Consider the following 15,194-nt stretch of genomic DNA (forward strand, 5'->3'; position numbering starts at 1 on the left):
GACATTTTCTTATGATCATAGCTTAAATCTATGAAGGCCATTTCCGCCATGAAATAAAAAATAAAAGCTTAACAGGAAGTCATAACTACAAGTTTAAAGTTATGTTTATGAGAATAAAAGTCATAATTTCAAAGTAATAATTTTGACTTTTAAAGTCATAATTATGAGACACAGTCATAACTTTGACTTTCAAAATTATAATTATGAGATGGATACTGTTTCTCTAAGGAGTCTTGCTCCTGGATCTCATAATTATGATTGAATCACAATTCAATCATAATTATGACTTATAAGTTTGAATTATGACTTTGTATCTTATAATTAGGACGTTTAAAGTCAAATTTATTACTTTGAAAGTTGTAATTATGACTTCCTGTTGAGCTTTTTTTTCTTTCATGGCGGAAAAGGGCTTCTATGCAATACTCACTGCTTTTTTAAATAAATAATTAACAAGTATAATGAATAAAAAAAACATAAAAAACATTACCCTTTCACTTCACGCGTCAAATGAGCTCGACGTTTATCCCAGCTCAGAGTCAAAACCTATTCGGCATCCGTAGGTTACCGACGTCACAGGATAACAACATGGCGGCTCACTTCGATTGAATGCAAAGACCCAAAACAGAGATTTTTCTACACCCAGCAGGTCGCGAGCCGCGCTGTTTTCGGCCCTCCAGTATTCCTTTGAAACAGTTAACAGAATAATGGTTCCCGCGAGCCATGTCGGAGCCGGGGGCAGAAGCTGCTGCTGGCAGCCCTGAGTTCTCCGAGCTGTGGAGGAAGATCTCTGAAGTTGACCGCGGCAAAAGACAGGCCAGGAGAGGCGGACAGCAGATGCTAGCCACAGCAACTTCTCCTGGATGTAACGGTGAGGAGGAGGAAAGTAGTTCTGGTTCGTTCAGGTTAAATCAGACATGTTGAAGTTTCGGAAACGTCCTAAGTTTAATCCTCAATACTTCCACAAAAATAGCCTCAGAAATAGTCGCTTTATCTGTACATTCTCCTATAAATAAATAAGCTGTAATGATGCTTTTTTTTTTGTCAAATTGTTTTTATTGTGATTCCAATGTTTATGTTTCAGGACAGCCTGTGACTAACACTTGACTCCTGTTCGCACAGATTTGCAGAGTCCTCGGCTCCGAGGCAGCAGCAGCAGCCGATTCCTTGGCTCTAACGTGACAGAGTCTCCAGGAGATGTTGAGGCTTCACAGGACATTTTCTGGGATGGCACATCCCCAACTCACACTGGTAACGAATCCGTGCTGTTTGACTGGATGCTCTGATCATGTGTGAAATATATTGTCAGGATATATTGTCAAGTGTAGTAACAGCAATTTTGTTAGAAATTTGGGGGTGGAGGGAGAGAAGTGACTTTATTTTGGTACTATTGTGTTAATGTTAAAAATGACCATAAAAAACAATTTATTACTTCTTTTTTTAGGTGACTCTATGACTGTGACTACATGGCACTGTATTAATAATGCCTCAAACACAAATATTGCTCTTGCGTTAATACCTGCAAGCACAACATCGTAACTTGCTGGAGGGACTGACTTGAAGAAGTGTGATTTATATCAATAAACTCCACCCAGTAACTGCATTAAGTTACATTTTTGGATTTACTGATATTTCTTTATGTTTAAATGGAACAAACAATTGAGAAAACTAGTTAAAAATAATAACAATTCTGACAATATGGTCTGTTTTGCTTTTTCAACATCATTAATTTAACATTTTTGAAATAATACATCAAAATTCTTCTAAGAACTTTTTTACAATAAATGTTAAACGACATGATAAATGCCCAACGCTATTGGGATGGAGGTTCACTGTACAGCTCGGTTTATGTTAAACAGATATGATCGCATTGCTTCTACCTTTCTCTTGTCCCTTTAGGTCAAGGATACAAGAACACCAGAGCTGTGAAAATCTCTGATATTGTGAACCGCATTGTTCCGAAGGTCAGTCGTTTTATCCTCACCTTCATCATTGCATTCATCTTCAATCTTAAAAACTTCTGAGATGTTTTGTTTTCCTTCAATTTGCATCTTTTAAAGAATATAAAACGCAAAGTGACCGAATCCTCATTGCTGCACTGGATCGACGATGGCGCGATCCCTTGCACCCCTGACGTTCCGAAGCAACGAATCCGGAAAAGGTCTTCCAGGTGTGAAATCACAATAGCACTCTCAAGTCTCAAAGTCTCACACACTATTTTCACCTGTAGAAGCTAATTCTTCTTACCTCTTGATAATTGTTTCATCCCAAACAGACAGAGCAGTGTGGAGGATCTCATGAAACTTGCCAAGCAGTTTGATAAAAACATGCAGCAAGATGAGGAGACTTCTGCCCAACAGAACACCGTCACCGGTAGACTTCGTGACACTGCGGACGTCTCTGAAAACGTCGTCAAAGAACCGAGGTGTCCATCTTTGTCGGAACAGGCGGAGGCAGAGCTTCGGGCTCTGTTTGACTCGTCCACCCAGGGAATCAGCGGCAGGTTGAGCGAAGGCTCGGTCTCTTCGCAAGACAGACAGGACCTAGCAGAGACTCTTGCCTTTGTTGACCAGAGACAGTCAGAACCCAAACCAGCAGAAAAGCACTCTACAAATAACTTGGTTGACTTTGAGGACGACTGGGACAATGACGACCTACTCAATGACTCCTTGATCCTGGCACTGACGCAAGATCCAAGCAATCCTCCTAAGACCTTACCAAAGTCTCACACAAACACTACAGAGTTAGCTTCTGCTCTCCAGTCAACTATGAATAAGAAGCCGGAGAAGCCGTGTAAAACAAGTTTCGGTTTGCTGCAGGACCTGTGTCCAAAACCAAAAACTAGAACTCGTAGCACTTTTAAGTTGGAATCCAATCCTCACTTTCAGACTATGCTGGATAAGGAAGCTGCAAAGTCTGGTTCTACTGCTGTACAACCCAAATCGAAGAGCACAGAGCAGAAACCTGCTACCATAAAGACGAACTCCAATCCACAATGCGAAAAAGTGACTAATGGAGTGAAGTTTTTTCAGCAGTCCTCTTTGGTTAAAGACGTTTCGGACAGTTTATGGGACAACGGCGATGACGACGCCCTCCTCTACCAGGTGTGCGACAGCGTGGAGAGGGTTTCCAACAGCCAGCCAGATGAAGCGGCTCCAAAAATCTGTGAGGGACAAAAATCGAAAGGGCCTGTAGACAGACGCCAGAACATGAGAGATTGTGATGTCAACGCCGAATCCTCTGGGAGTTCTGGTGTTGGTGCGAACAGACGATCATCGGGTTCTTTCGTTCGTTCCTACTCGCTGCTCTTGACTTCCCGTGAAACCGGAAACTACCAAGGATGGAACATTCCTCTGAAAGGCGGCAACAACAAATCAGGGATTTCTCAAAGCTTCCCAGGTAGCCAAGTTGGTCCGGGTGGAGATTTCTCCCATGGCAACATGGCTATGAAGCCTCATCCAGCGATGACCAGAGTCGCCCAGAACTCCATGTCCCAGCATGCAGCATTCAAGAGGAATGTGTCTGACTCAGCCATCACAAACAACAAAGGTAAGATGGTACAATATAATGAGAACTGCACAAATTAATTAAAGAAGACAGTTTCTATTCACTATTATGTATCATTTATTACTGTTATTAGTAATATCTTGTGATAGCAGTCAACTTTCTACAGCAGAGACAAGGTAAACTAAAATATAACAAATTTAATGTCTTATAAAATAATTTAGTTAATTCTAACTTGTTTTTTAATCTCCAAAGTGTGGTGCTGGAAAACTTTAAAACTAAAATTGAAAATGTTTGAAAAGTGCTTGAATTTCACCATGGGAAAAGTATACAAACCCTTGATGTAAGTCACGCTTTTTAGATTTTTTTGTTTTTCTAGAAGCCATTATTTTCCTTGCGCTTTACAATTATTCTGAACTTTGTGTTGGATTGTCTCAGAAAACCTCAATGACGCACATTAATCCTTGTAGTTGTTACATGAAAATAAGGTAAAATACTTTAGATCACAAATCAGTCATAATGCCAATTTTCATTACATATGTCTTGGTCTTTCTTTTTTTTCACCTGAATGTGTCCTTCTGTTCTTCGGTTGTTCCAGTTTTTGTCACCAGCAAGACTGCAGGGAAGTGCTCTGCAGAGGAGATCGAGAGGAAGAAGCAGGAAGCTTTGGCCCGGAGGCGGCTGAGAATGCAAAACAGTTCAAAACCTTAGAGGAGCTCCATCCTGACGGACAAAAACGTCTCGTGATAAACTGCCTGCGAGCAATCAGTTTATTGCTGATAATCAGTTTATCATTTCAAACCAGCAGTGGCCTTACTTTCTTTCACCTAAAATAGTTCCTGCACATACAAAATGATTTGACAGTGACTTGAAGAATAGTTTAATTAAAAAATGCAGTGTTAAGATAATGATATTCTTCACTTGGTTTATGCCATATAGTTAAAAATTTGTGGATGTTTTCTATTGTCTGACTGACTGAAACTGTTCTGGTTAATTTTTTATAAGTTGATTCTGACTTGAGCAGAATCAGAGTTTTGAACATTACTGTAGCAGACGCTAGCATAAAAGCTGCAGCAAATGTCTGATCTATTTTGAACCTTGAAATAAGTTCATGCTGATGAGACTGAATGCGATAAGAATATTTTTGAATAAATCTTGACATGACACTTTTTTCACTCTTTTTTTTTTACACTTATTTTTTGCAATTATTGTGCAAAATGTGTACAGACAGCTGAATCTGATTTTTTTTTTAACACTGCACTCACTTGAAAGTTTTTTTCACAATCAACAGCAAACAATAAACAGATTCTGAGTTATTTATTGTTGGGCTTTTTTTTTTTTCAATTCATCACATACAGTCTCGGTGAAATATATTGATATTTGTGCATGTAGTTCAATTCCTTACTTTTGCAAGGCACTGTGCTCTGACACTTTGTGCACTTAATTTCAGTTTCAGGCAGTAATTTCCCTATATTTATTTCCACATTTTAAATTCATGGTCATGTGTTAAGTCACATGTTTAAAGTGATTAAAATATCATTTAAGATGAAACATTTGGAATAAAAGCAAAATACACAAGACACTAAAAGTTTTAGCATGAAAATTTTATTAGCTTCTGAGTTTAAAGTCACACAGCACAGGTTCATTCATGTTTATTTCTAAATTTTAAACATATCAGTATGAAGTGCTGATTCAGGAGTTGATAATTAATTTGTATTGTGACTGGTGGGTTGCTGGTTTGAACCCCTTCTTTGTCTCCATTGGTGTCCTTGGACAAGACGCAGGAGGACTTTGTCTTTTCCCGGTTGACCGATGAACAATCCTCCAGTCACTGGGTGGCAGCAGTGCTCAAATTTGTCAGCTTGTTAAACCCAGTAGAAGAAGAAGACTACCCAAACACCGGACGACAGCTGAGGGAGGGGTACAGCTGGAGAAGTTTATAACAGTGAAAAGAAAAACGGTGACAGAGGCAAGTAATAATTTGATGGTAATGTGTTAAAAGATTTATATTTTTCCTATCTGTTAAACCAAATAAGTGTATCTTAACGAGAGGCTCAACATTCCTCATTTTAGCCCAAGTTGTTTTTACTGTAGCTCAAGATAAAAGACCAGGAAATACGACAAAGCCTACATAACCAGTGGATTTATGTGAATGCAAAATGTTTTTTTTTGTTTGTTTGATTTTTTATCTGCCTTTTTTAAAAGCCAAACGGTATTGTTTCAAATTTTACACAAAAATGTTAAAAACTTACATACATTTTAGAAGGAAGAAGCTGTTTACAGAGTTAAGTATAAAGATGCACATATCAGTTAATTTTTTTCAGTTTTTCTCTTGAGAATCACAGGCTGAGCAATCTTGATTAAATATTACAAGTGGAGATAATTAACTGAACCTTAAAACTGTTTGATGTAAATACAGTTAGCCGCAACAACTTAAAATGTAATTTTTGGCAGCTAATTTTATTAATAATTTTTGATAATGAGGTGATGGAATTGCTGCTGCCTGTTTGTGCTGATAAATATTGTAAAATTATCAGGTTCTCATTAGTATTTCAGTTTGGGAGTGGAAAAATAATTATGATCCCTGCTAGGCGTTTAACAATAGTAAAACTAATTTCCCAACCTTGTTGCTAGGCTTGGCCAGGCTAACAGAATAACATAAAAATCCCATTTTAAATTGGAACATCTGTTCTCTGTAGACATCACATTGATTCCCTCCATATTTTGAGTTCTGTTGCTTGGCAAAGTCAGGGTGTTTTCACACCTAATGCTCCCGTAGACTTGTTTCGATTGGGGATCAAGATTGCAACATTTGTTACATTTTCAGCTGCTGCAGTTTTCTTTCATACTGCACTGTCAAACAAATCAAACTATTTGAAAAACCCTTAAGAACCACTGAAGGAAACATGATGACCTCTGAAGAAGACACTGAGCGCAATTTCGTTCTTCACAAAATGCAACACAAAATATTATCTGATTTTAACAGTTGTAGGATTTCTCTTGTATTTGGTAAAAGACCACCAGCCATGAATCCCTCTAGCATTAGACTGCCGTGTTTGTTTTGGTTGCATTTACCCAGAATTCCCTGCTCTGTAGCCCACTTCCTGCTTTTGGAGCGCTCTATGGTACACTTGGCATTTACATCCGTTCATTTTGGTTCACTTGAACCAAACAGAGACCAGGGTTTTTAGGCAGACTAGAATTTGCGTTTTTGGTCTGCATCAGAGTTGGATGCAGACCTCCCCCACATGAACCAGACTTTCTAGACAAACAAATTAAAGTTTGATTAAAGCAGACTAAACAGGGTTGGTGAGAGCGCACCTAAGAAACACCCCCAAATAACATTCATTTTAGTCAGAATTGATCAAAACCATGTTAAAAGCTTACAAACAAGCCTAGACCCTTGGCAGACATGAGAGACATCTCACATTTGTATCATACTATTTTCCTTCCGACTGAAAAGTCGAGGACGTAACTTGGTGATTAAAAACTAGTCTTTCCCAGGTGCAGCTTCAGCTGTTTTGATGTCGTCCACATTTTAAGGCTGCGTCGGTGACTCTCCTGCCGGGATCACACCAGCTGCTCAGGATCTGGAGTCATTATAGAAGCGCTCCCTCATGGCGCTCGTTGGCTCCCTTTATCCCAACCTCTGCGTATTGCGGAGCTGCTGACAGGTCAAGTAGTCATCATGGCCTTATTTCACAAAACACTCAAATCTGTTTTCAACAGGTTGCTGTTCGAAACTTATTGTGGACGTCAGGCGCCGCCTCGGCGTGGAGAATATTATTGTTATTGGACAGGAGGGATTATTTTAATATGAGGGATAATTTGTCTTATCATTACACTCACCTGCTGCGCTGCTGTGTTCCAAGGAAGGGAGGACAAAGTTGGTCTTTGTGATCCCGGGATAATTTGTCAGTGTTCCTCCCTCAGAGCCATTCCCACCCCGTTACACGCCTGTTAGAGCTCCCAGGTGTGTGTCAGAGGGAGAGAGAGAGAGACGGGTGGTCCGCAGGTGTGTGTGTTTGATTATTTATTCCTCCTCTGCCCCTATCGGTTTCCCCCTCTCCAACCTCAGTCTGATTGTAAATCACATGGCAGGGCAATTTGGCAACAGTATAAAGGCCCCCTGTTTTGTTTTTTTTTCTTTTTATGACTATGATTATGGTTATGATGATGACTAGTGTATTTATTTCAACTATTTGATGAAACCCCTGGCTAAAGCTAACAGGTGTTGAGCAGGTACAATATCACGGTCGCTGAAGGATCCCTGTGATGTCGCTGCACTCGGAGCGAAATATCAGGCGGCGAGCAGAAGAAAGGCTCGTTTCAGTGCCCTGCCGTCACACGTTACACGGAGCAATTTCTGATTACCGGATAGGAGCGGAGCGCCACAACGTTCCCCTTTGTCGGAAAAAGAATGATTTATGACTGTTAGTTGGGCATTCGGCAGTAATTGCCGCAGTTACAATTATGTTACCATAGCACCTGTTTAAACTGTCTATTCTTGTGTGGATGTTTTCGTTTTCCAGCAGAGCAGAGTTTGCAAGCTTGAACTTTATATGCAGAGACATTAAACGGCGTCGGGAACGGGGGCCCTCGGAGAGAGGTCTGGGAGCAATTTCGGGATAAATGGGAGCGTGTGATGGGCAGATTAGTGTTGTGTCATCTGATATGCAAAGAAAACAACGTGGAATATTTTCTTAAATGCGAACGATGGAAGCGGTCTTTTCAGCGAGTACAATAAATATACGGAAATGTGGTTTAAAAATATGTCTGAGTAAGAAGGAGCTGATGGTTATTTGGAAATCAGCACTGCTCGGCAAACAAAAATATTCTTTTCCTCGACCTCCATTGTGAAAATATTGACTTAAAAAATATTCCAAAATTTTAAATTGTGTTTGTTGGAATCTTGTTTCATCAAAGGCACAAAATTCTGACCTCCTCACTACTTAATGTTATTGAGAAATAGAAAACAGTAGACTTGGAAAAACATAGACTAAAGGTTTAATTTTTAGGAGTGACTGTCTAAATGCGTAATGTATAAGATCCTTGGCTAAAGCTAACGCATGTTAGCTTAAAAATATAGCTGAGAAGGAGTTAATGATTATTTGTTAATTATTCCAAAATTATTCCATCTTGACACATTTGTGTACATTTTGTTACAATTAAATACCATGCTTCAATGTATTTAATCAGAAGTTTATGTGTATCCATCCCCAGCATGAGAATCCTTCTGCAGAGCCGAGTACAGAGACAGTCACAAACTACTGTGTTGGATTATGTGAACATTTTGGAGATCAATATGACGCGGAAGTTTCCAGAGACATCTGCTGTTTCACTAAAGGAAAACAAAGCAAAACTAAAGCATGTTTAAAGCACTGACCAGCCAGTAGAGACAACTCCTCTAATAGCTTTCCCATGCAGAGAGACCACGCTGAAGGACTAACCACAGCTTTACAGAGCAACAAGATTACCTTCCCAGAATACAACTAACACACACACACACACACACACACATCACAAATATATCAGCATGAGTTTTTTTTTTTTTTTTCACTCTTCCTTGCTCTCTAACTTTGGCTCCCTTATCAGCGTGTCTATCTGCCCTATTTCTGCCTCTGACACACACACGCACACACACACGCACGCACACACACACACACACACACACACACACACACACACACACACACACGTGCAGACACACACACAAACAGGTTGAGCGCAGGAGGTTTTTGCACAACTATGGCAGCAGCCTGTCAGCAGCGTAAATGACCTGTGAAGAGTTTCACGGTGCGTGTCATTAGGCAGCTTTAGATTTGTTTCAACAGCGCTTTACCTGAGGGCTTCATTCATGGGCCCCCAGGTATGACTGCCTTCCTCACGGGGCTAGAGAGCAGGGGGAGGGGTCTAAATTTCCACAGAAGCGACTAAGCGAAGGCCCGTGAGTGGAGAACTGAGCCTGTTTAGAGAAGGAAGACTTTTTTATTAGGGACGACCTCTGAGCCAGACTTTATAAAGGGCTTACAGAGCAGTTGCCCAGGGTCACGAGTTTTGGGGGTGGTGCCCCCCCACCCCCCCCAAAGAACTGTTTATTCTGTATTGTTTTACAAACATTACTCAAAGTCATTGGCTCATTTTACATGTGGTGTGGTCTTTTTTATTTTTTATTTTCTTGCATTTCTATTAATTTGAACTGCACTCAAATATTTGAGAAGCATCATCTTTGTGGTACCAACAGTAAACCATCTGTCAGATGTTTTAAACCAACCAGCCATCAATTCATACCTGCAAATCTGTAGGTCTACCTGTTACAATCTGTACTTTGAGTAAAATATTTTTTTATTTAATTTTTTTTCTGAGGCAGGACACCCAAATTGACTCCAGCTCTTATTCTTCCTTATTCTTCTAAATCCGGCCCTGGACATTCTAGTATTTTTTATGGACTTTTAAAAATGAAGTGGAAGGCAAATATTACATCATTTATTTATTTACTTTAATCTGACAGGGGTACCATGCATTCGTACTGAACATCTTTTACACTGACACCCCTACAAAGGGACATATTTGATTGTGTCCCTGTGCAATCAAATACCCCCCAAAATCCTGAAAGATGTTCAAACTGATGCATTCTTTGGTCTTTTTTTTGTTTTTTTTGTTGTTTTTTTTTTTACAAAGAAAAGTCTGAAAAGTGTGATGTGTACCTATATTTAGTTTACTTCACTTAATACTCCTAAATAAGGTGCAATGCAACCAGGTTGCCCTCTGAAGTAAATTACTTAGTAAAAATTGTCCTCTTGTGTTTATGGATATAAATACATCTGTCCCATGAAGGTTTCACAGCTACGGCGGCCCAGAACACAACAAAATGTAAAGGTCGCAACGGAACAGCAAGTCACATCACAACAGATGTATTATGGGTTAGGAATTTGATTGACCCTTCTGGGCCACCATACACAAGTTTGCTAGAGAAAGTCAGCTAGATCTATAATAGATAGATTGTGGTTGTAGCGAGACAATGTGTAGAAGTTCAAGGGATAAGGATACTTTCTAAAGCCGCCGCATTTTAAGAAAATTTATAGTGGCCAGTTTTTATCTGCAAACATATTTTGCTTTTGAAAATATGGGCTTTCATGAAAACTGTAGGGAGTTGAGAAGAAATGAGAGTTTTAAGATGCTACAGCTGGTACCACTGACTCCCAAACGGGCCTGTTTGTGTGTTCACAAGATGTATGGCCTTAATAATTGAACTTCCTTTAATAGTATTTAGTTTTAAGGCAAGATCCTCCTGATTTTATCGCTCACTTAACTCATGTTGCACTAGATCACGTCCCACTAACTTGCAGTAAGCATGACAGTTAAAATAAATTTCTGATGAAATAAGTCAGGGAGAGGTCAAAATTACCCAGACGTGGCAAAGATAAGGAGTATGGAGGTGTCTAGAAACGAGTCGTTGTTATTGCAGACTAACTCATTCCTCTGGAATGGAGGGAGTAATAGAAAAAAACACATCTCTGGAGAGATTAATCACTCCGCTGAAAGTTAGGCAATAAACAAAACTTTCGATTCTCGCATTGTACACTTTTCAAGCCTGGATTATCGTAATGTTTTTTCTCTCTCTCTCTTGTTTTTTTTTTTTTTTTTTTTTTTAAATCCCAACCAACCCGTATTGATATCTCAGATCAGCACGCTTCATTAAGCGTGCTGATAAGGGTTTACAGACCCAACTGTGTTTGGAGAAGTGAGACTCTCCTCCACACGGCCAGCGAACATCCGCGCTGCCGCATTCCTCCGGCCTATATCTGCCAACACCTTTTCGCTACAGCGGCTGTGGCCTTTTTCTCCCCAGCCTGTAATAGTCAGCATGGGCTGTAATGGTCTGTTGACAGGTTTAGGCTGAGGTAATTTTGTTGCCGAGCTGTACAGTGAGGTGCCAAATCTCCCCCTCAGGAAAAAGAAGAAGGAAAAAAGAAAAAAACGGCGAGGAGCAGAAGCAGAGAAGCGAGCCATCTTCCTGCGGCGCGCTCCTTTATTGGCAGATAAACATTTTACATCGGGGCTTTCACGTGATTTTGGCTGCCTTTTCAAGCGCTCGGAGCTACGCCGTTTGGAAGGCTTCGCCGTTAGTTTCTCGTAAATCGGCGGCCTCGACATGTAAACTGGGTGCAAAAAAAATCCCTTTAAGTGGCGCTAGCTCCTGTTGCGCGTTGCGTTGCTCTGGAGTTAAAATGGTTCCCACTGTGCAGAGACACAGTTCATTATTTGCAGCAGGACTGCATAAAGAGAGAGAGGCCGGGCTGAGTGGAACTCCAGCTGCTGGACTAACACGCGTTCACACACAGATGCGGAGCAGAAACACTCCGTGGAAAATGCAAAGGAAAGCAGAAACTGCTGAGGCCAAGGGGTTCCATTAGCAATGTGCAAAGCAGATCAACTGTACGCTAACGCACAAACGCACCTGCCAGCTGAGCGTCTCTGGCTGGACAGAGGTCTCAGGGGTCCCCGGTCCTACAAATTCTCCCACCTACTGCACACAGACGTGCACACAGCGGTTGCTGGTGACCCCTCTGGGGTCATGCTGGGATCTGACTGCGGCTGAACGTCGAGCTGCTAACGATGTTCGGCCCTTTGCTGCTGTGTCATCTGGCTCTCGTTTAGGACGGAGAGGAAGGGGTTTTAAGATCATGTGTTTATGAGTTGGGATTTATGAATTAAAGTGATTCTGAATGTTACGACTAAAAACCTTTATTTTTTGCTCTTTGAAGGAAATCTGAACTGCTATTATTGTTTTACGTTTGTGCTAAATACCGTAGCATATAATTTAAATGAGAATAAAAATAGAATTAAAAGTATGCATTAAAATAATGCCAAAGCAAAGCGCGTTCAGAAATAAAGGTTGTCTGAGTCATAGTTTGACCTTTTTATAGTTAAAATTTTCTTGAATGTTGACTTTAGCTTCATTGTTCAGTTGGTGCAGAGGTGTAGCACCAACTGAGCTTCTGAAATTATATCTGAATTTCAGAAGTGACGTCATACAAAACAGGCTTCTCTTTCTTCCACTGGTCGGTCTGATAACGTTTGACAAGAGGTTTTATTATGAAAACGTGTGTTCACACTTCTATTGCATTTTTAATCCGTTTCCCCTTTCAGTCTCTGAAGGTCATTAAGGGACAGGCTAAATTCGGCCATTTAGACAAATGCTTCTTATTCTGTACATCCTATCTGCCAAGTAGCCTCTCATTTTATTCAGATAATTGATTTTTAATTTAAAGCTTCACCCTTCTTAGTGGAGTGAACATTTCTGCTCAGAAAGGATTCAAGAAGCTTACAGCTGTGTTATACACACTCCTACAAAAACTGCAGCGTTAACAGTCAGCTAAATGTGAATGCTAACTCCAATCCTGATGCTAAACCAAAACAAGGACAGTTTCTATTGTATTTTTTTTTCCTCAGTTGCTATCAATAAAATGTGCTAAAACTAACCTGCAAAAGATAGTTTAGACACTTTTTCCTTCTCACATTTTAACTACTTTGAAAAGAAAAGTATGGCAATGTCTGAAGCGTAGATTTCTCCTCAAAGGCAGACTGGGAGTCCCCAGTCAAATTACTCGGGCTGTTTCCGAATGCAAATATGTGGTGTAAAGATCAACAAAGCAACTAAAGATGCAAATCAAGAAATCTTGGCGGCCCGTTTTGGCATCTGTTGGGAGGGAAGGAAATTAAACATTTCCATCAACATTTAGCCCCTGAGTTTTTTCCTCCGAGAGCGAAACACTCGTTTGTATTTTTTTTTTTCGTTTGTTTCAAGACGTTTGAGTTTTTACAGAGGGCTGAGACTCTTTCAACTGCATTGAAATGCATGTAGTCGGTGAAACTGTAGTTTTTATGTGAGACAGAATACCTTGCAAAAGTATTCATACCCTTTGAGTTCCCCCCCCCCCCACATTTTGTCACGTATAAATCCGAAACAATTTTATTTTATCAAATCAAATCAAAACAGGAAAAGTGGCATGTGTTCAACCCATCTGATTCCATACTTTATAGAAAAACATTTTCCTGCAGTATAAGCTGCAAGTCTCTCTTGATTTTAAACATCTAGAGACTGAACATTTTTGCCAATTTTCTCTGCCAAGTAGCTCGTGCCCAGTCAAACCCGACCTGCTAGGGGAACCATTAAATGTGTCCTCTGTGATGCTGATTTTGTCATTTTTAATTACAAAAGTTTTTACACTCCTCAAACTTCAACATTTTCACAGGTTGAAACCACAAATCCAGTGAATGAAATTATAATTGGTGGTTTTTAGATCTATTTTTCTATTCATTAAGTTGAAAACTTTGCTTTTTTGTTTACATAATTTTCACAAACATAGAAAATGCTTCCATTCTGTTTATTCCTTCTCTTTCTTTCTTTCTATCTTTCTTTCTTTACAAAAGTTTGATGTCTTTTTATAAAAAAAATAGTAAACTAAAATAAGGCGGTGGTTCCTTAAAAGACCCACATATAATAGATATTTATCAAAAAATTATAAGTTGTCTTTTTTTCAAAATGTCATGTAACATTGAACTGGATAAAAGCTGCAGACCTGTGACACACCAAGAAAATATTGTAAAGCGTAAGAAAATAATACAACGTTTTCAAAATGTTTTCAAAATAAAACATCTGGACTCTGTTTTCACATTGATTCTCCATTGGATTAAATTTTGGACTTGACTGGGTCATTGAGTTTTGATCTAAAACTTTGCCTTGAAGCTCTGATTGTATGTTCAAGGTCATTGTTCTTCTGCAAGGTCAACCTTGGTTGTTTGACTTGATTTTTATTTATTTTTTTTTTCAGATTATCTGTCTCATATTACACTGTCAAGACATAAAACGTTTAATATTTAAAAAAAACAAACATATTTTTGTAAAAAGTTACATAATGTAGCTTTCTATGTGTCTGATTTTTCAATAAATTAACTAAGATTACCAAAACCAAACTGTTGAGTCTAAAATTGCATCAGAGAGATTTTTCTTGTTCTTCATATGTTTTACATTCCAAGATCCAGGACTTACTTGTACAAACATTCAGTGCATTTCACCTTCTGGGCGACCTCCACGTCGCAGATATGTCTCAGTAACGCTGGTACATGTCTGTCCTGTGTCACCCGTGCCACTTTGACATATAAGACTTGTTTACGTGCTCCTAAGACTCCTCCGCGCCTCTGTTCAGCCGCCCACACGCAGCCCACGCTAAAGGTTACCATGCTGGGATTTTAATCTACATGTGAAATGCGCTCCCCTACGCCTCCTCGTCCGCTGAGTCAGCAATCCGGCCAATGCCCCGTGATTCGGAGAGCCGTGCTTTATTGATTGAATGGGCTTTACTTTCCAACACACACTTTGGAAAATACCCATCCATCCACACACACACACACACACACGTATGCTGGTGACTTTGTTGCAAATGGAGGGTGGGAGAGAGATGAGTGTCAGGCCTCGCTTGATGGGTGAACATCAATCATTGCCTGTCAGGCCTTGCTTTTTCACCCCCACCTTCTTCCTCCACCTCCTCTCCCTTTCTTTCTGCTTCACTGATCAGTCTTTGTTTTCAATTGTGTGTGTGCATGTGTGTGCGTGCACGCATCTGGGGAATGCAGTCTTACCACATAAACAAGACGTGGGTAGTTTGTAGGTGTTATCGTTCTCAACT

General features: G+C 39.9%; 1 protein-coding gene across 1 annotated transcript; it reads left to right on the forward strand.

Moving 5' to 3' along the window:
• Nucleotides 1-530: 530 nt before the first annotated feature.
• Nucleotides 531-4,818, forward strand: LOC106953001 (ewing's tumor-associated antigen 1 homolog). The gene is made up of 6 exons (XM_015041481.1): nucleotides 531-868; nucleotides 1,120-1,248; nucleotides 1,897-1,961; nucleotides 2,058-2,167; nucleotides 2,273-3,546; nucleotides 4,100-4,818. Exons 1-6 carry the CDS (start codon nucleotides 721-723, stop codon nucleotides 4,210-4,212), a joined length of 1,839 nt encoding a protein of 612 aa, XP_014896967.1. The 5' UTR covers nucleotides 531-720; the 3' UTR covers nucleotides 4,213-4,818.
• The last annotated feature ends 10,376 nt before the right edge of the window (nucleotides 4,819-15,194 follow it).

The sequence above is a fragment of the Poecilia latipinna genome, unplaced genomic scaffold, assembly GCF_001443285.1.
Source record: "Poecilia latipinna isolate Pla-1442-1.1 unplaced genomic scaffold, P_latipinna-1.0 Scaffold554, whole genome shotgun sequence".
NCBI lineage: Eukaryota > Metazoa > Chordata > Actinopteri > Cyprinodontiformes > Poeciliidae > Poecilia > Poecilia latipinna.

What these genes read in the sequence shown, in the direction of transcription:
- LOC106953001 (XM_015041481.1), top strand. Translation starts at nt 721, where the DNA reads ATGTCGGAGCCGGGGGCAGAAGCTGCTGCTGGCAGCCCTGAGTTCTCC. An exon ending in TGAACCGCATTGTTCCGAAG is followed by an intron (nt 1,962 to 2,057) that starts GTCAGTCGTTTT and finishes CATCTTTTAAAG; the next exon opens with AATATAAAACGCAAAGTGAC. An exon ending in ATCCGGAAAAGGTCTTCCAG is followed by an intron (nt 2,168 to 2,272) that starts GTGTGAAATCAC and finishes CATCCCAAACAG; the next exon opens with ACAGAGCAGTGTGGAGGATC.